The following is a 21,097-nucleotide window of genomic DNA, read 5'->3' as shown; positions in this document are numbered from 1 at the left end:
CCACTTTCCCACACCAACATCTTTCATCAGTGTGTAACATCTGCCACAATTGATAAACACACATTGAAGCATTGCTACTAACAATGGACTATAGCTTACATTATAGTCTACACTTCGCCCCACAAAATTTTATAGATTATGACTAAATGTATAATGGCCTGTATCCATCATTGAAATATAAAGCAGGACAATTCTAATGTCCAAAAATGCCCCCATGCTACACCCAATCTTTACTCTTCCCCCAAGAACCTCCAGAGGCCAACATCTGTACATCAATGATAAAAGTTCTTCCATTGCCATAATAATAATGTCTATAATAGAATAATAAGTCTACTTCAGTCCATTGTTCACTCCCCAGTCTTGAGGATTTGGGGATGGCAATGCCCACTCTGTTTCTAATTGACAGAGGGCTTAGATGCCATGGGACAGATGGATGGAATTATCTTGCTTGCAGTTGCAGACCCTCTCTTTTCCCTGGGATGGGCATTGTCCTTCATCATCTTCTTGATAGTTGTCTTGGGTGAGTCCAGTGAACTGGAGAGTAGGTGTTGCAACTCTGCGGAGATTCAGGGCTCAACCAGAACATGAACAGACTAAAGATTTAAGTCTCTGGGAAATATATTTAGCAAGTATAGTAATTATAGGTTCAAATAAAAGGGGTAGAAGAGCGATGTGTAGGGAAACTGTAAATGAGTATAATTCTGTTACACTGGGCAGCATAAATTCCAAGCTAAGACCCACTGACAGGGTGCCAAATTCCTGAGATTTGTCTGCCCTGCTTGTAGTGTCCAGATGTCTCTAGAGCCCTCAGGAGACCTGCAGTTTGAGGAAATGTTTACTGTAGCTGTCAATGAGATCCTGCTGAGAAGTGCATAAGCATAACCTCTGGAATGACCCTCCAACTCACTTTGAAGAGATTAAGGATATTAAGAAGATATTGGGAAAAATACATTGGATGAGCACAAAGAAGAATTGGAAAGCATACATAGAAAAATATCAGGTCTTATGGGAATGAAAGGCACAATAAATGAAATGAAAAATACACTGGAATAGGCAGAAGAAAGGATTGAAGAAATAGCCTCCAAAAGTGAATATACAAAACAACAGATTAAGAATGGAAAAAATTGAACAAGGTCTCAGGAAACTCAACAACAGCAAGAGATATGCAAACATATGTGTCATGGATGCCCCAGAAGGAGAAGAGAAGGGAAGGGGGAAGAAAGAATATTTGAAGAAATAATGGTAGAAAAGTTTCCAACACTATTGAAGGACATAGATATCCATGTTCAAGAAGCACAACATACTCCCATCTCAAAAAATCCAAATAGACCAACTCTGAGACAGATGCTAATCAGAATGTCAAATGCCAAAGACAAAGAGAATTCTGAGAGCAGCAGGGAAGAAGTAATACATAACATATAAGGGATACCCAATAAGATTAAGTGCTGATTTCTCACCAGAAACTATGGAGACAAGAAGACAGTGGTATGATATATTTAAGATACTGCAAGATTAAAACTTCCAGCGAAGAATCTTATATGGCAAGATTGTCTTTCAAAAATGGGGGCAAGTTTAGAATATTCAAAGATAAACAGAAACTGAGAGAGTTTGTAACCAAGAGACCAGCTTTGTGAGAAAAACTAATGGGTGGGCTACAGTCTGAAAAGAAAAGACAGGAAAGAGAGGTTTGGAAGAGACTTTGGAAATGAAGATTTTACCAGCAATAGTAACTAAAAGTGTCAAAAGAGTGGTGAAAATAAAATATAACAGATAAAACCCAAAGGTCAAAAAGGGTGAATAACAATTGCCTTTTCAATAATAACATTGAATGTTAATGGATTAAACTCCCTAATCAAAAGACACAGAATGACAGAATGGATAAGAAAATATGAGCCACCTATATCTGTCTGCAAGAGGCTCACAATAAATCCAAGGATACCAATAGATTGAAAGTGAAAGGCTGGAAAAAGAAGATATTCTACACATGCAGTAACAAGAACAACAACAAAATGCCAGAGTAGCTATACTTTGTAGCTTTACTTTTATATCAAATGAAATAGCCTTAAAAGACACTAGTACTGTGCAATCTGAGGAGGAAGTCAAGAAAAAATTCCATTTACAACAGCACTAAAATAATCAAATATTTAGGAATAAATTTAAGCAACAATGTAAATCACTTGTATTTAGAAAAGTACAGCTTATTGTTAAAAGAAATTTTAAAAAGACCTAAACAATTGGAAGAACATTCTGTGATCATGGATTGGAAGACTAAATAGCATTAAGATGTCAATTGTAGGGGCAGGGCAGGACAGAGTCTGAGTGAGTACACCCTTGTCATCTCTCCTGCAAAAAACCAGCTGAGTGGGGACAGAATCCTGCCCAAGTGAGCAGTTTTAGGAACATACAAAGCCGGAGGTATCTGGACATTGATCTGGAGAGAATGCGGCAAAAGGAGTGCTTGCTCAAGGTAAAACGGCAGGTTTCTGACACTGGAGCCTGAAGCTGTGGGAAGACTAAACCCTTCCCCTAGGGCTAATAGCTGCAGCATTTCTTGAACACCTCCAGTCGCATAGTGGTGTTCCCAAGCCCCATGTTCCCCAAACACATGATCCCCAAACCCATGTTCCCTGAACTTTGTGTTCTTCAAACCCCACATTCCCCATAACCCACCTGCAAACCTGCATACCCTGAGCCCACATTCTCCCAAGCCAATGTTCCCAAACCCAATACTCCCCGAACTCTGGCATTCCACTAGCCCTGTGGTCTCAGACAAATGCTGAGAGTCGGAGGGTTCTGGTGAGGGGTGCAGAGGGGCCTGAGAAGTGCAGGTTCAATTTTCTGGTCCCCCCTTTTTTTCAAGCTTGGAGGAGCATGCCAGCTGGATTAGGGAGAGGCTAGGAAGAGAGGAGGGGTAAATCTGCTGAGAGAACCCAATTTACCTAAAAGCCCTGGGATAGGGAATCTTGCTCTGTGAGAAGGTGGAGTCAGACAATTGGCTAGTCCTCTGTAACACACCTAAGGGAGGGGGACAGTAGGACATGCTTTGTAGGCTTCCAATAGCATACTTAGGTTTCCTGGCAAGGTGTGGGTGCTCTCTCTCAAAGAGACTAAGGATCATTATTTTCTGTGGCAAGTTGGTTCACCAGGGTCCCATTTGAATCACTAAGGGAAGCCCTCAAACAGCCTTCCTGCTGCCCTGGGAGAGAGGGAAGTAAGGTAGTGAGAAAGGGGGAAGGATAGAATTCCTAAGCAGTTTGTTCAATAGCAAAGAGGATTCCTTGCTTGAGACCTTGTCTGGTCTCTTTTGTTGGTTTGTTTTCTTGTCCTTCCTTTCTCCTTATACCCCCACAGCCCCTCCCCCACTTTTTTTTCTTCCTTGCTTGCTTTTTTTTTTCTTCTTTTTTCTGTTAGGTGCTGCTGGCAGGGTTTCTTATTTGCTGTGCTTCCTCATCCTTGAATTCCTCTTTTCTGTTTGTACTGATTTTGGCCAGCAATGCTATGCCCTTTCCCTTATATCTTTCTATCTTCCATTGTCCATTGTTTCCCTTACATTCTACCTCTCTTTGTTAGCCCCCAATTTCTCTGACTTTTTATTTCTAACACCTCTATTCTGTTTTCTATCTTATATTCATTCTTTTTTTCTCTTTATTGTTTTTTAGATGTTACATTAAAAAAATATGAGGTCCCCATATAACCTCCACCCTCCTCACCCCACTCCTCCCAAATCAACAACCTTTTTCATCATCATGGGACACTCATTGCATTTGGTGAATACATTTTAGAACACTGCTGCCCCACATGGATAGTGGTTTACATTGTCGTTTACACTCTCTTCTAGTCCACCCAGTGGGCCATGGCAGGACATACATTGTCCAGCATCTGTCCCTGCAGTACCACCCAGGACAACTCCAAGTCCTGAAAATGCCCCCACATCATATCTCTTCTTCCCTCTCCCTAGCCTCATTCTTTATGTTACTTTCCTTTCTTTTCTCTTTTCCTCTCTCCTGATCAACTGGCCTTTCAATTCATATTATATTCTTCCCCATATTCAGTTTACCATCTCATTGTAGGTACTCCACTTTTTTACTGTTATAACTCTACACAGCTTATATCAGTTTAATATCCATTCTCTAAGATCTCACATGGTTCTTCTGATAACATTTACTATCAATACTACTATTACACTTTTTCTTTTCTTACCTCTTTTGCTTTCCCTGGCCCTAATAATATCCTTCAAGAGAACTTAGACAACAACAAGGAAATAGAATAAGAAGAACAAAGTGTCAAAAAGAAGACTTAACACACACACAAAAACAACACCAAAATATACCCTGAGACTAGACAGAGAAGCTAATCGACTGAATAAACCCATCAAGATAAAATGATGACCAGAGAGCAACAAAAAATTACAAACCATACCAATAATCCGGAAAAAAATGGTCCAATCAATGAACAAACTAAAAACCAGGAAAAGGAGCAGAACATCAAATAACTAATCAAAGTTCCCAAAATATATATCATGGACCAATTTAATGAAATGAAGGGAGAGATTAAGGATATTAAGAAAACACTTGGAGAGCATACAGAAGAAATTGTAAAGATATGCAAAAAGATAATGTATATGATGGTGATGAACAGCACAATCCAAGAAATCAAAAATACACTCTCAGCAAATAATGGCAGATTTGAAGAGGCAGAGGAAAGAATTTGTGATGTGGAAGACAGTACATCTGAAATCAAATAGAGAGTAGAATTGATCAATAAAAAGATAGGGGCGGTGGACTTGGCCCAGTGGTTAGGGCATCCGTCTACCACATGGGAGGTCCGTGGTTCAAACCCCGGGCCTCCTTGACCCGTGTGGAGCTGGCCATGCGCAGTGCTGATGCGCGCAAGGAGTGCCATGCCACGCAGGGGTGTCCCCCGCGTAGGGGAGCCCCACGCGCAAGGAGTGCGCCCGTGAGGAAAGCCGCCCAGCGTGAAAAGAAAGAGCAGCCTGCCCAGGAATGGCGACGCCCACACTTCCCGTGCCACTGACGACAACAGAAGTGGACAAAGAAACAAGACGCAGCAAAGAGACACCAAGAACAGACAACCAGGGGAGGGGGGGGAATTAAATAAATAAATAAATCTTTAAAAAAAAAAAAAAAACTAGTTATAGATTTGCCATATGACCCAGCAATTCCAGTGCTGGGTATATACCCAGAAGAACTGAAAACAAGGACACGAACCGATACATGCATACCAATGTTCATAGTGGCATTATTCACTATTGCAGAAAGTTGGAATCAACCCAGTGCCCATCAACAGATGAATGGATAAATAAAATATGGAGTACTACTCAGCTATAAGAAGGAATACAGTACAAACACATGGGATAACATGGATGAACCTTGAGGACCTTATGTTGAGTGAAGCAAGCCAGGCATTGAAGGACAAATACTACATGACCACTCTGATATGAAATAAGCAAACCGAGCAGTCTCAGAGAGCTAGCCACTGGATGATAGGCTTACAGAAAATTGGGGGGTGGGCAAAGGAAGGTTGTTAGCTGATACCTACATGGGTGAAATCTATGATAAAGTGGAGGTAAGTATTTGTATAGGGAAGGGATAAGATGGGGCATAGGGACAGTTTGGGTGGGGCTTTGCAGGCTTGAGGGGAGCTAGAGTTGGGAGGATGAGTCAGATGGCCCAAGGAATTGGGGGGAGGGTTGGAACATTTGAACATGAGAGGTTGTTGGTTATGTGCTTGAAACTATAATGTTGGGAAAACACTTCAGAAATATAAGGAAGGACTACCTGTTTAAGGTGCTTAAGGGGGCATCTGGCACAGGGGCAGGCTTCTAGGGAGTGTGTGAGTGCTCATCTTTCATGGTGTGGAGACCCATACAATGTGTGGGAAGGTGTAACCACATCCTTGGGAGGCCTGATGTTCTCCAACAGATGGAATTGTGTTTCTCGAGAAAATTGGTGGCTCCCAGTGGGGGAGGACAGTCTAGTATGTCAAGCCCTCAGCATTGTTGCAAGTATCTGTGAATCTAGACCTTCAAGCCATGAAACTTGGTTGTCACTGTGGGTCCTGAGGAGAGGGAGAGAGAGGAATATGTATATATTCACTATACTTGCTAAATTAGTTTATATGGCTAAGAGTCATCAAAAAAGAGTCGGGAGGTCATCAGAGGGGTTGAGCTTATGCATGCCTCATCAGGATCCAGACACAGTCAAAGTAGATGCAACCCCAGATTCTGGTGCTCCTGAGGGCTACAGAGACACACAGGTTCTACAGTCATGGCAGATGGCTCTGGAGTTCAGTGCCTTGTCAGTGGGCCCTACCTTGGAATTCGTGTTCCTGAGTGTGATGGAGTTGGACTCAGATGTGACCTTTCTACACATGCCTCTTTGTCACTTTTACTGAACCTGTAGTTGGCACTGGGGTTGGTGTATAATCAGGAGACCTGAAATTCTGATCTGTCCATGTGCTGGCTGGGCCCTGAGCCTCAGTAGAGTTGCAATTCCTACTCTCTGGTTCTTTGGACTTACTCCAGTCAGCTAACAAGGAAGTGAAGATGGTCAACCGCCACACCAGGGAACCGAGAGTACCTACAACTCCAAGCAGGATAATTGCATCCATCATCTATGTGGGATCTAAGCCCCCTCTTGATATAGAGGTGGAGTGGACATCACCATCCCAGGGTCCACAGAATGGGGGAATATAATATGGATTATTGTGGACTTACTGGTATTCTACTATAGAACTATTGTGAATAGTAATGGAAGAAACTATAGCATTGATGTGGAGAAAGTGGCCACGGTAGGTGCTGAGGGCAGAGAGAGGGAAGAAGAGATGTGATGTGGGGGCATTTTCGGGACTTTGAGTTGTCCTGAATGGTATTGCAGGGACAGATGCTGGACATTATTTGTCCTGCCATAACCCACTCAATGTACTGGGAGAGAGTGTAAACTACAATGTAAACTATAATCCATGCAGGGCAGCAGTGCTCCAAAATGTATTCACCCAATGCAATGAATGTGCCCCAATGATGAAAGAAGTTTTTGATATGGGAGAAGTGGGGGAGTGGGGTGTGGGGTATATGGGAACTTCTTATATTTTTTAATGTAACATTTTTTTTGTGATGTATGTATCTTTAAAAAAAAACAATAAAAATTTTTTTTTAAAAAAAGATGTGAATTGTACCCAAATTGGTACACGGATTCAATGCAATCCCAATAAAAATTCCACCAACATTTTTAATGGAAGACACAATTATCAGATTTATTTGAAGGGGTAAGTGGTCTTGAATAGCCAGAAATATCTTAAAAACTAAATGAGAAGTTACAGAACTCTCACTTCCAGAGTTTAAATCATATTACCTAGCTACAGTGGCAAAAACAGCATGGTATTGGTATAACGACAGATACATAGACCAATGGAACTGAATTGATGTTTCAGAAACAGACCCTCATATCTATGGTCAAGTGATTTTTGACAAGTCTGTCAAATCCACCCAGCTCAGGCAGAACAGTCCATTCAACAAATGGTGCTGGGAGAACTGGATACCCAAAGCCAAAGAAAGAAAGAGGATGCCCACCACAAACCTTATAGAAAAAATAACTCGAAATGGTTAAAAAACCTAAATATAAAAGCAAGAACCATAAAGCTTCTATAAGAAAATGTAGGAAAACATCTTCAAGACCTGGTGGTAGGTGGTGGATTCTTAAAGGAGATAAGAGGAGGACTGAGATGGACTATTCATGTTTAATGTATGGAGAAGTTTTAATTAACTCTACTGTAAAAGTGTGGAAATATATAGGGTTGACGGTAACACATTATAGTGAGTAACAGAAGGTTTATGTGGCTGAAAAGGGAAACCTAGGGATGTAAATGCCAATTGAAAGAAAGCTAGGGACTCAATAACACAGTAAACCCAGAGGGGGATGAGAATTGTAGTTGATGGTACAGATGCAAGAGGGTCCTTTGTGAGCTAGAGCAGATGTATGTCACTAGTGCAGGGTGGTGGAAATGTAAAGAAGCATGGAAAAAATACAACTGGTGTGACTTATGGACTTTGGTTAACTGTAATGTAATGCTCATGCATCTACGCCAAAGATGTACTGTGTTGATAATGGGGGAGTACGGAAAAAGTTTGCTAAATATATGCTATGGGCCTGGTAATAGTCTGATGATATTATCTCATAATCCGTAACAAATTTCCACCATGGTGTGGTGTTTTGATAGAGGGGTGTTTATGTGAATTATGCACATGTGCATGATTGTTTTATAAGATTACAACTTCTGTCATAAAAATATATTTAACAAATAATAATAGGGTGGGTTTGGGAAAAATACACCAAATGTTTGTTTTGTAAGATAAGGTCTATAGTTAATGGTAAGATTTTGAAGATATTCTTTCATAATTTGTAACACATGTCTCACAACAGTGCAAGGTATTGGTGGTGGCATGATATATGGGACCCCAGCATGATATTATGTATGTTTGTTTTGTAAGTTCACAACTATTACTATACACTTATTGTTTATGTATGTTTACATATGAGTGATAAACTTCAATTAATTTAAAAATATATATAGGGATTCCCATGTACCTCATCCCCATCGCATCTCACATTTCTCCCTATTAATAATATATTCCATTATTGTGGTACATTTGTTACAATTGATGAACAGATATTGAAGCATTGCTACTAACTATGGTGTATAGTTTACATTATGGTTTACACTTTGCCCTGCACAATTTTATAGGTTTTGACAAAATGTATAATTGACTGTATCCATCATTGCAGTGTCATGCAGAACAATTCCAATGCCCTAAAAACCCCCTATGCTCCAACTATTCTTCTTTCCTCCTCCCCTTAGAATCTCTCATGACCACTCTCTTTATATCAATGTTAAAAGTTCTGTTACAACAATAATAATGTCTACTTTGGTCCATGGTTGCCTTCCCACCTTATGTTTGTTCATTCCTCAATCTTGAGGCATTTGAGATGGTGTTGGCTACTCTACTGAAGAATGAGAGGTTGCTTAGATCTCATGGGGCAGATGGGCGGAACTGTCTTGCTTGCAGTTGTAGATACTCTGCTTTTTGGGATGGGGTTTGTCGATCACTATCCTTGTGTTAGTTGTCCTGGGTGAGTCCAATGAACTGGAGAGTAGGTATTGGCTGCAGCTCTGCTGAGATTCATGGCTCAAGTGGCATATGAACAGGCCAGAGATTTAAGTCTCTGGAACACATATTTAATGGGTATAGTGCTAATTATAGATTTAAATAAAAAGTGTGGAAGAATCATGTGGAGAGAAATTGCAAATTAGTGTAACTCTATTACACAGGTTAAATAGGTTATCATATAATCCAAGGTAAGGCCCATTGACAGGCTGCTGATTTCATGGGGTTCTGTGCCTTGCCTATAGTTTCCACATCTCTAGAGCCCTCAAGAGCACATTTATTTGGGGCTTTGTTTACTGTGGCATTTAGTGAGATCTGCCTGATATGTGTAGAAGTATAACCTCTGGAATAACCTCCTGACTCACATTGAAATCTCTTAGCCTTAAAAACTCCTTTGTATTAAAATTTCCCCCTATGGTCAAGGTTTTTTTCCAAATGCATCACTGATTGGTACTTGGTATTACTCCCTCAGTGCCGGGGATGCTCATCCCAGGGAGTTATGTCCCACACCAGTTGAGGGTGGTGGGGTAGAGAGTTTATTTGCTGAGTTTGGCTTAGGGAGACCACATTTGATAACAAGAAAATTTTTAGAAGGCAACACTTAGGCAAGAGATATTATTAGGCTAAGTTTCAATTTTGCAAGAATAAGGTTCATAAGTACAAGCATTGATATAAAGGGCTTGGCATATTGTTTTCTTTTATCAGGTACTCTGTACCTGAGAGATTCTTGCCACTCCTCTATTATCAAATGTAGTAGGAATCCCCAGGATGGGAATTTAATATTTTGTTCGTTATTGTGTGGGTCTCACCCACTGAGATAACACCCTATGACCACAGGAACACATTCATATTCCATAGAGGCATGCCTAAGGTGCACACCTATTAGCTGGGAAAATGACAAGTGTTGGAGAGGATGTGGAGGAATAGGAATACTCATCCACTGCTGGTGCAAATGTAGAATGGTGCAGCCACTGTGGAGGGCAGTTTGGCAGTTTCTCAGGAAGCTGATTATGAATTGCCATGTGCTCAGGCAATCCCACTACTAGGAATATACCTAGAAGAATTGAAAGCAGGTATACTAACAGATATATGCACACCAATGTTCACTGTGGCATTTTTCACAGTTGCCAAAAGTTGGAAGTAAACCAAGTGTCTATCAACAGATGAACGGATAAACAAAATGCGGTATATACATACTATGGAATATTATTCAGCAGTAAGGAATGAAATATTGATACATATGACATGGATGAATCTCAAAGACCTTATGTTGAGTGAAGTAAGCTAGTCACTAAAGGACAAATATTGCATGACCTCACTGATATGAACTAAGGATTGTGAGCAGACTCAATAGAAGTAGATATGGAAAATAGGTTACCAGGGGATAAAAAGCACGTAGAGTGGTGAGCCGATGCTGAGTAGAATCTATGATAAGTTGGATGGGGGAGGTTTGGCAGTGGATGGGGGTGATGGTAGTGCAGCAATGTGAGAAGGGTCTATGATGCTGGAGTGTGAGGGCGAGTGGGGCTATTCATAGAGCTGAAGGGAGGGTTGGAGGAAGGAACAGGTGAACTCTGGGGAGATAGAGGATTGTGGTTGAGAATACAATTATGGGAGTATTCTTCTGGCAACTGTGACAGGGGAGGGCCACTGGTGCAGAATGTCAGTGGTGGGGAATGTGTGGGGAAGTGTGCATCCCATAAGTTTTGATAGACTCTTTTCATTTATATTCATCTCAAAGTATTTTCTTATTTCCCAGTTTCTGTCAATTTCTTTTTCCTATGAATGGGGCACACTTTATTTCTTTCATACCTTGTATTTTTTCCTTGAGAACTTTCTGAACAATATTTTTAATATTAAGATGTAACTCTGGAAATCCTAGTCTCATACTCCAGGATTTGTTGTTGCTATTTGCTGTAGATTGTAGTTGTTTGTTTGTTTAGTGAATTTCTAAACTATTTTTGAAGAGACCATTTTTTGTTGTTTGTGTTATCTGAAGTCTGTGTGCTTTTACTTTGGTGGTCAGCTAGTGGTTTAACAGAAATTTCCTTAAGTAGTTGGGGGCAAAAAAATTACTCTCACAGTCTTTACAGATTTACTCTCAGTTTGAGCACTCCTTCAATGCTTAGCCAACCATTTACAATTCTGGCTCAGCTTTCACTTTGAGATTGTGCTGGACCTAAAAGATCAGTCAGAGGTGAAAGTTTATGATCCTCGGTGATCTTTCCTTTGTATACTTCTTTCCCCAGTCATGCGCGCAGCTTTCTTGATTTCCCAATATACATGGGAGCTTTTCAAAGCCTTTCTCTTGATTCAGTGTTTGCTTAGTTTCTGTAAACCTTTGACTCTTTTCTAGAGTTCTGATAAAGTTCCTTTTGACAGTTTTTGCCAGTTTTTTCAGTGCTTCTGGGGAGGGATGGGCCCCCACATTTACCTACTATACCATTTTCACTGACATGACTGTTCTGTGAATGATGTTTTGAAGTTTAAATCCTTAAGTTCATATCTTAATTTAAAAAAATAAACATGTGCACTCTTTTTCCTGGAAGGAATAACAAATCATGAGAAAGACATAACTAGAGGTTTCTCCAGAATTGATGAACTTACAAAAATCAATAAAATGATTTATTTTATATAGGCAAAGTCAAAATCTTGTTTGTACACTTAAATTTTTGCAAATTAATAAAAACATATCAATACTGCTCCATATAAACCTTTGTATAAACATTAAAGGAAAAATACACATTAGTTCATTTTTCTTTTAGTGCTTCCAAAGAATAGAATGTGCAAGTCCACCTGAAGACTTTCTGCCCTCCTCATATGCAATAAAAAGAACAGATGTCAGGGGTTGGGGCAGTGTCAGGTGCAGTTTGTAATGTCTCTAGAAAATACAGAAGGAAGTTGGAGGTAGATTGTTTAGTGACTGCACCTGCCCCCTCCTGCAGAGAAATAAATTATAGGGGTGCCTTTATTGTTCAATAAAACCCAAATAGCAGCTTCCTTGCTCATTGAGTCAAACTATACTGAATCTTGCATGCTTTCAAAGGTACAACTACAAATGGTTGAAAACTTTATTCAGCACGCAGAAGATAGCCAGTTGGATCCTGTACACCTTATCTTTCTAAAGTTTAGACTAAGCGCTAAAGAATGCTCCACTCACAGGTGGCTCTAATCACTCTGGAAATGCCAAGAATGGCAAAGTTCAGATGAGTGAACCCTTATCACTTGTGGCAGGGGCAGCAATTTTTACTGAATTTAGCCTGCTTAATTAATATTTTAGCCTCCTCAGGTGGAAAAATAAAAACAACAACAAACTGTACTTTCAAAGGAAAGTCTTAGGGCAAAAGCCCAGCTTTTACTGACAGAGACTCATAAAATTAAAGAGGCTTCACAGCTTTTTCTTAGCCTCTGGAAAGCATTTCCCTTGACTGTCACATTCTAGGAAGTTTCAGCAATACCTATGCTGTTCTATTCTACAGCACAGAAAACTGGTTCTTGGTTCTCATTGGTCTTTGCGATAACATGATGATCTGTTGTTGATGTGATTAACTTTGTTGAGAAGATAGTGGGAATTAATTTTTTCTAGTAACTTCTCAAGGTACTGAATTAAGACTCGTCTTTTAAACCTGAAAGCAAAGAAACATTTAATTAACCAAAAGATATCTAAATAACTTCCTCAACATGATAAAGAACATAAATGAAAAATGCACAGCTAACATTATAGTCAATGGTGAAAGACTGAAAACCTTCCCTCTGAGGTATGGAACAAGACAAGGATGCCCACTGTCATAACTCTCATTCAACATTGTACTGAAAGGTCTAGCCAGAGAAATTAGGCAAGGAATAAAAAAGGCATTCAACTTGGAAAGGAAGAAGTAAAGCTATCTCTATTTGTGGAGGGCAGGTTCCTTTATATAGAAATTTCCAAAGAATTCACTAGAAAATGACTAGAGCTAATAAATGACTTCAATAAAGTGGTGGGCTACAAGATTAACACCCCAAAAATCAGTTGCATTTCTATATATCAGCAAAGAACATTCCAAAATGGAAATTAAAAGAATTGCATTTCCAGTAACAGCTAAAAGAACAACATATTTAGTGCAGGGTAAATGAAGACGGAATGCCCTTTCCGTGAACCCAAGGCCCTGGAATGAGGATGGGTTGGTCTGGCCAGCCACCTGACCCTCATAAACGGGGGGTTTGGAGGTAAGCAACGAAGGAACACCTGCGATAATAATCAGGAGGTCTGGTAATTATTAACTAGTCCCACTATTTGTAACCTTATGAAAGCTGACCGTGTCTGTTAGAAGGGTGTGGAGCACAGCATGGAGCACAGCACCATACCTCCTGCCCGGTGGTCGCCAGGTCCTGTAAGTAGGCTGAGCACACACCCCCACAGCCTGCCACCACCCAGTTCAGGTTATGTTTGTAAATAACAAAGGCATGGCCATAACCGGGCTCCCATGTGGTTTCTCTGGAATACCAAATTAGTACCTGTGTTATACTTAGTAATAAATTTAACCAAGAAAGTAAAGGACTTGGACACTGAAAACTATGAAACTGTTGAAAGAAATTTAAGACCTAAATAAATGCAAGACATCCTGTGTCCATGGATAGGAAGATTTAATATTGTTAAAATGCCAATACTACCCAAAGCAGTGTACAGATTAATGTAATTCTTATCAAAATCTCAGCAGCCTTTATGCATAAAATAAATGCAAAGCTGATCCTCAAATTCATACAGAATTGCAAGGGGCCTCAAATGACCAAATCAATATTGCAAAAGAACAAATCTGGAGGTCTCACACTTCCTGATTCAAAACTTACTACAAAGCCACAGTAATCAAAACACAGTGGTATTGGCATAAGGATAGACATACTGATCAATGGAATGGAACTGAGAGTTCAGAGATAAGCCCTCACATCTAAGGCCAATTGATCTTCATTAAGGGTGCCAAATACATTAGCTGGGGAAAGAACAGTCTCTTCAATAAATGGTGCTGGGTGGATGGACTGGGGGAGAGTGTGAACTACAATGTAACCTATGGTCCATGCGGTGTGGCAGTGCTCCAGGGTGTATTCACCAAATGCAATGAATGTGCCTTACTGATGAAAGGGGAAGTTGATGTGGGAGGAGCGGGGAGGGGGAGTGGGGGGAGGGAAGTAGGGTATATGGGAACCTCTTATGTTTTTTAACCTAATGTTTTGTGTGATCTATTTATCCTTTAAAAATTGTTAAGGGTGGAGGAGTGGGGTGGGGGGTATATGGGGGGGTATATGAATGTAACATTAAAAAAATAAAGGGGAAAAATGTTTAGAATCTTAAGATGGCAATTTCAGAAACTCGAAATAATAAAACCAAACTTGAAAAATAAATAAAAGCACTATATAAAGAACTTGCACATTCGTAAGAAAAAGTTGGAGAAGCAAATAGAGCTGATTCATAAAAATCTATTAAGGTGAGTGAAAAGAAGATGCTCTTTCTATTTTGGAATGAAAGGAATGCAAATGAAAAAAGCAATGTGAGATCATTTTTCACCTATCAGATTGACATGTGTGGGAAATGGGAATCCTGGGTTTAGTGAATGAAGTATAAAGCAACACAAATTTCTGGAGGGTGGTGAGTGACAATGTAAAATGTGAACATACTTTAAACACAGCATTTCTAATTACAGTAATTTTCTAAAAGGAAAAAAATCACAAAACTAAGCAAAAATGTATTCTTTTAGAGTATTTATAAAACTGGCCAAAATGTATGTTCTTTATTTTCTTTTTTATGTTTTTAGGTTATTAATCTGAATTTATTATTTCAACCAATCTGTATTGTTGAGAGTATACTAAATATCAGCTACTGTGATCAATGCTGGGGATACAATGAAAAAAAAACACCACAGCCCCTACCTTTGGAGAAAAAAAAAAAAGATGCTGGGAATACTGGATATCCACATGCAAAAGAATGAAATTGGACCCTACTTCATACCATATACAAAAATTAACTTTAAATCGATCAAGGACCTAAACATAATAACTAAAGCTATAAATTTGTAGAAGAAAACATAGCAGGAACCTTCATAACCATGGATTTGATAGTGATTTTGTAGATACGACAACAAAAACATGAAACAAAAAAAAAACAGATAAAGTGGAATTCATCAAAATTTAAATCTTCTGTACATCAAAGGACATTATCAAGAAAATGAAAAGACAACCTACACAGTGGGAGAAACGAATTGCTAACCATATATCTGATAAGAGTGTAATATCCAGAACATATGAAAAAGTGCTTTAACCAACTCAATAACAAGACTACTAATCCAATTTAAAAATGAGCAAAGGACTTGAATAGACATTTTCCAAATAAGATATACAAATGGATAACAAGCACATGGAAAGATGCTTAATATCATTGGTCATCTGGGAATTGCAATTAACCACTATGAGATACCATTTCACATTCATTAGGATCACTATCATATATAAAAAAATAATAACAAATATTGGCAAGAGAAATTGCAACCCTTATACATTGTTGGTGGGATATAAATTTTGAAGCCACTGTGGAAATAAGTTTGGCAGCTCCTTATAAAGTTAAGTATAGAATTATCATATGACTAGGCAATCCCACTTCTAGGTATATACCCAAGAGAACTGAAAGCAGAGAATTGAACAAATATTTGCACACCAATGTTCATAGTGGCACTATTCACAATTGCCAAAAATAGAAGCAACCCAAGTATTCATCAACAGATGAGTGGATAAACAAACTGTGGTATATATACACAATAGAGTATTATTCAGCATTAAAAAGGAATGAAGTTCTGATGCATGTCACAACATGGATGAACCTTGAAGACTTCGTATTGAGAGAAATAAGTCAGACACCAAAAGTCAGATATTGCATAATCCTGTTTATCTGACATGCCTAGAATAAGGAAATTCATAGACATCGATAGCAGATTACAGGTTACCAGGTTCTGGGGGGCGGGGAGGAATTATTTTTTAACAAGTATAAAGTTTCTGTTTTAGGTGATGAAAATGTTTTTGTGATGGATGTTGGTGGTCATACAATATTGTGAAGGTAATTAATACCACTGAATTGTACACTGGAAAGTGGTTAAAATGGTAATTTTGAGTTGTATATATGTTACTACAATTAAGTTTTTTAAAAAATGAAATTGAATTTTTATAGACTTGTAATTGAATTTTAAATGACATGCAAGTAACTATGGGGAATAGAAAGAAGAGCTTGAAATCTACATGGGACTATTGAATGCATCCTCATGAAAATATATGGCTTAGGAAATACCAAGAATGTCAATTACAGGCCCAAGCCAACCTCAGATTATGGTGAGCCTGGAAGTCTCCTGCTTGACTTGGATGAATGAGTTAGACTCAGATAACATCAACCTAATGCCTGTGGAGCCAGCATTAACTATGAGCGAAGGCCAGGCTTTGAGAAAAGCATGATAGTACTTGTTCCTCCTGCCATTCTGGGAGAGGCTTTCTTGCTTAAGAAAAAAGAAATGAAGAGTTCCTCTTTATACCCACCTTGCTGCTTCCTTGATGGTAAATTCAACAAATTGTTTCTTGACCTCCAGAGATCCTTGTACTTCTTCAAGCAAAATGAAGATTCTTTCATATTCTAAAGATATTTTTAAAATTTGTCAGTTTTTTCTAAAAATATGAACAGGAAATACTACTCAGTCTTTAGGTACCCTCAGTAGATATTCAACATGGGCTGGAAAGTGAAATATAGTTTGTTTTTGAAACACCTAAATCAAGATATCTGCACATACCTACTACAAAACTCTTGTGAACACCAATCCAGTGTGGTAGGCTGAATAATAGCTCCCTAAACTTGTCCATGTCTTAATCCCTGGAACATGTTAATATGTTATCTTATATGGCAAAAGGCAATTTGCAGATGTAACTAAGTGAATGAAAATGAGATGGGGAGATTATGCAGAACTCTCCATGTGGGCCACATATAATCACATATGTCCTTAGAAGAGAGCGGAGTTAGGGTAACAGAGAGACAATGTAAGGATGGAAGAGATGTCAGAGAGGAGAGAAGTTGGTATGCTGCTGTCTGGGAAATTGAGGAAGGGATCACAGGACAAGGAATACAGGCATCCAACAGAAGCTAAAAAAATCAAGGAAAACGGATTCTTTCCTAGACTGTACAGAAAGAACACTGGCCTGCCAACTCCTTGATTTTACCCCCAGTGAAAATGACTTCAGAATTCTGAATTCAAGAAATGTAAGACAATAAGTTTGTGATGTTTTAAGTCATGAAGGTTGTGGTAATTTGGAACAGTAGCAATAGGAAACTAACATGACAAATAAGAGAACCAAAAAAGGGGGGAAAAACCCACACTGGTTCTTTTTAAAGTCAAAGTAGAGAGAAAACACTTTAAAGTGGAAAAGCCAATTCTGCTTTAAGATTTAAGAAAACTTAAATCTATTCTAAATCATACAATGAAACCAACTCCCATTATTTATTGATAGATGTTCTTTCACTACTTACTTCGTCCAAACTTTCGAACTTCCTTCATTAACTGATGTTTTATATCAGCATTGATTCCCTGTGCCATAGCAGGAGTTATTTGCAATGTATTCAGCGCTGTTCCCAAAGAAGACACTGGCGTGATTTTCTGCTCATCTACAGAGAGATTGTAGTTTACAGTTCCACCTACAAGAGCATTACTACAAGGTTTGTGAATCAGTCCATCTTTCCTGAGACATGTTAAGTCATTAGACAGAGAATCCAATTTGTTGGCTGAAATACCATCTCCTGCCATATGCCCAAGCTCTGGTGGAACAGGTTTTGACAAGAAGCCATCAGGTGGTGTTTGACCATTTTCCATCTTTTCTTCATGGCCATCATGAATGACAGTAGCATCTGGAGACCAAATTGCAAGGTTGAGCTCAAGGTAGGCACATTTCATCATCCTCACATGTATATCCCTGTCCTTTTCCATTTCTAAGTAATTATTATTTCAAAAAGCAGGAAGCTGTATCAGATGGGACTCTCAACCCCTCATATTGAGCTCAGGAAAGATAGCGCAATACAAACACCTTTTTCTCTTCTTGGCACTACAAATACATATGGAAACCAAGTAAAACAGTACAACTAATAAACATTCACAGATCCCTGGCACTCATAATTTAGTATTGTCTTATTGCCCTTTACAGCTTGCAAGGCTGCAAGTTTCACTTGATGTCATGATTTCTGAAATTTGCATATCAACTGCCATGCACTGAGCAGGAAGCCACATAATGTTGCCCGCCCCCAACCTCCCTCATTTCTACCTACAAAGTTCTGAGAAAGCAGAGGTGGCCATTAGGTCTGAGTGTTCCGTCTGTACTCCATCACCAAACATTTCCGAATGGATTATTCTCCTTATCCTTCTCTCTGCCTCAGAGGAGTTGCTTTCTTTTTGCTCTAAGTCTGATACCCCTACTTCATTTATTCAACCTCCTCAGTACCAAGCACTGTGCCAGGATATGAGTATCAGCAGTGAACAAAACAGACAGAAACAATCCCTATCCTTACGGAACTTACATTCTCTTGGGGGAAGTCAGGCAGTAGGTACACCATATGCAAACAAAATAATTTTATGGTTTGAATTTGTGTTAGGAAAGAAGCAAGCAGGGATGTGATAGAAAGTAGGAGAGGACAGGGTGGTTAGGCAGGACCTTTCTAGGGAGGTGTCATTTGAGCAGAGCCTTAGAAGATGCAAAAGAGCTGGTCATGAGAAGATCCAGAGGAGGAGCTCCAGGTGGTGGCAGAGCAAGTGCCCAGGCCATGAGGAAGAAAGAGCCGATACAATAGAGTAATGAACAGAGAGTGGAAAGAGCAAGGAAGAGACTTATCCAGAGAGGTTTCAGGAGAGGATGACAGGGGTCACTTCATGCAGAGCTTTGTAGACAATAGTCAACAAGGAGTTCAGATTCTGTTCTGAGTACATGGGAAGTTTGACGAAGGATTTTTCAAGAGGGGCATGGCATGATACAAATTTCTTGTTGTCATGATCACTTGCTACAGGGCAGAAAGTAGGTTCTATGGGGGCAAGCAAGGGACGCAAGTAGATCAGAAGAGAGGGTATTGTAGAAGCTTTGTGTGAGAGCACAACAACCTGGACTAGAGCTAGAGGGATGGAGAGACATGGTGGCACTCAGGATTTATACTGGAGGTCAAGATGCCTGGAATTTCTAAGGGATTTAAACTGAGAAGAGAATTAAAGTTAAATCACAGTGACACTAAAGTTTTTCACTACACCACTGGGTAAATGATAGTGCCTGGGGTGGACAGAAGCTGGTAGACAATAGCTTGTGAATGCCTAGGAGTGTGCGTTCAGTGGCTGTACATTGGTAACATGAAATAGGCCATGTTGGGAGTATTTACACTGTGGAAATCATTAAACACTACAAATCAGGTGTCTCCACCCTGCCACACCGATGTCGAGCTGGTTGTTAAAGCTTTACCAGCACAACTGTTGGTGGATGACATTAACTGAAATGGAGATGGCTTGAAATAGAGCTGGTTTGGAGAGGGGAAAGGACAAGAGTTAAGTTTAAAAACATGGGACCAGTTAGCCATTAAACACCTAAGTGGAGATGCCATGTTACTTAGTTGAACGGGAGTCTGCAGCTCAGGAGCAAATAGTAGTATAGAAGTATAAATTAGGGTACTGTAAATCATGCTTAAAAACCCAGGACTGCATGGGATTATCCAGACAGACAGTGTAGTGAAGGGAACAGGATTGAGCTTTGGGGCCTAACACTATTTAGAGGTGGGAAAGAAGAGGAGAAACCAGAAAAGGAAAATGAAAAGGGAGCACTAGTAAGAGAAGAAGATAACCAGTAAAGCTGAGTGTATAGAAAGCCACGGGGGAGAGAGTGAACAATTGTGTCAGTGTTGCTAAGAAGTAATGGCAACAAGCAATAGACACTAGTGACCTTGATGAGAAGAGACTTTTCAGTGGAGTGGAAAGGGCAGAAGCCATACTTTAACTGGGTTAAGGAAAGACAGAGCACAAGTGCCAAACCATCATCCTGTTAAGTTCATCCTTTCCTACTGCTTCTGCAATGGGTTTTATCCTTTTCACTGTTATAACCATTCCAAATGGTTGACCACCTTATGCCTTGCCCTGGAAAAGCAAACATGCTCATATCTCTCCATCCCATGCTAATTACTATTTAATTATTGATCTTATTTCTTCTCATATAGTTTGGGATCTTCGACACAGGGTCACTGCTCACCAAAGGGCTTATTGAACCTACCATGTAGATGATTTAGTTAATAATGGTTTGCTTAATGAACAAAAAGTGAACATAAAAGATATGAACACAAGGAAAATAAGATTGTTTAGTGTCTTAATCCTTTAGGAGCCAAAACAAAATCACAACCACTACTCTATACCTGTATGTACTAGGGTGGGTTTAATGAGGTTTGGATAAGATGGGAACCACAAGGTTGAGGGTGGTCCCTTTCCGCCCACATGGTTAGTTACAGTAGGTGCTGTTTGTGGTTTCCTCAACAGCAGGGACATACTCCGCCTTCTCTTAGATGACATAGGGCTGTTGGCTTCTCCAGGACGTTTCACTTTGCTTTGAGGCCCTGCCACAAACTCATCTGCTTCATCAATCATCATTCCCTAAAAAAAAAAAAAAAACCACCAATGAACATATTCCATTAAAAACAAAACTCTAGCCAACATGAAATGGCTTTTGTACAAATGGATTACATCATTAATATAAGTTTTAATCATGGGCCAAAGATTTACCATCCCCAGCATGTATAATGTTCTCAAGAAATGCAAACAAATTTTAATCTAGTCTAGGTGAAACAAGGAGGAAGGTGAAAAACAAGGTATCAACCGAAGCCAATGAAAAACTTTCATGAACCAAAAT

The 21,097-nt window shown here is 39.5% G+C and overlaps 1 protein-coding gene across 16 annotated transcripts in view; it reads right to left on the bottom strand.

Moving 5' to 3' along the window:
* Window positions 1-11,779: 11,779 nt before the first annotated feature.
* The window catches only part of LOC101438919 (integrator complex subunit 6-like), a 68,884-nt gene continuing 59,566 nt past the window's right edge, over window positions 11,780-21,097 (bottom strand). For 7 of the 16 annotated variants that reach the window (XM_071212920.1, XM_058291635.2, XM_071212919.1 and 4 more), the window contains 4 exons: window positions 20,607-20,841; window positions 17,709-18,083; window positions 16,730-16,823; window positions 11,780-12,807 (listed from right to left, as the gene is read on the bottom strand). In XM_071212920.1, the coding sequence (XP_071069021.1) occupies window positions 12,684-12,807; window positions 16,730-16,823; window positions 17,709-18,083; window positions 20,607-20,841 (828 nt within the window). In that variant the 3' untranslated portion in view covers window positions 11,780-12,683. The remainder of the gene's footprint in view (window positions 12,808-16,729; window positions 16,824-17,708; window positions 18,084-20,606; window positions 20,842-21,097) is intronic. The other 9 variants (XM_071212922.1, XM_058291644.1, XM_058291641.2 and 6 more) reach the window with 2 other exon arrangements.

The sequence above is a fragment of the Dasypus novemcinctus genome, chromosome X (assembly GCF_030445035.2).
Source record: "Dasypus novemcinctus isolate mDasNov1 chromosome X, mDasNov1.1.hap2, whole genome shotgun sequence".
Taxonomy (NCBI): domain Eukaryota; kingdom Metazoa; phylum Chordata; class Mammalia; order Cingulata; family Dasypodidae; genus Dasypus; species Dasypus novemcinctus.
The sequence above is the reverse complement of the archived record's forward strand: the minus strand, read 5'-3'. Positions and strand labels throughout refer to the sequence as shown.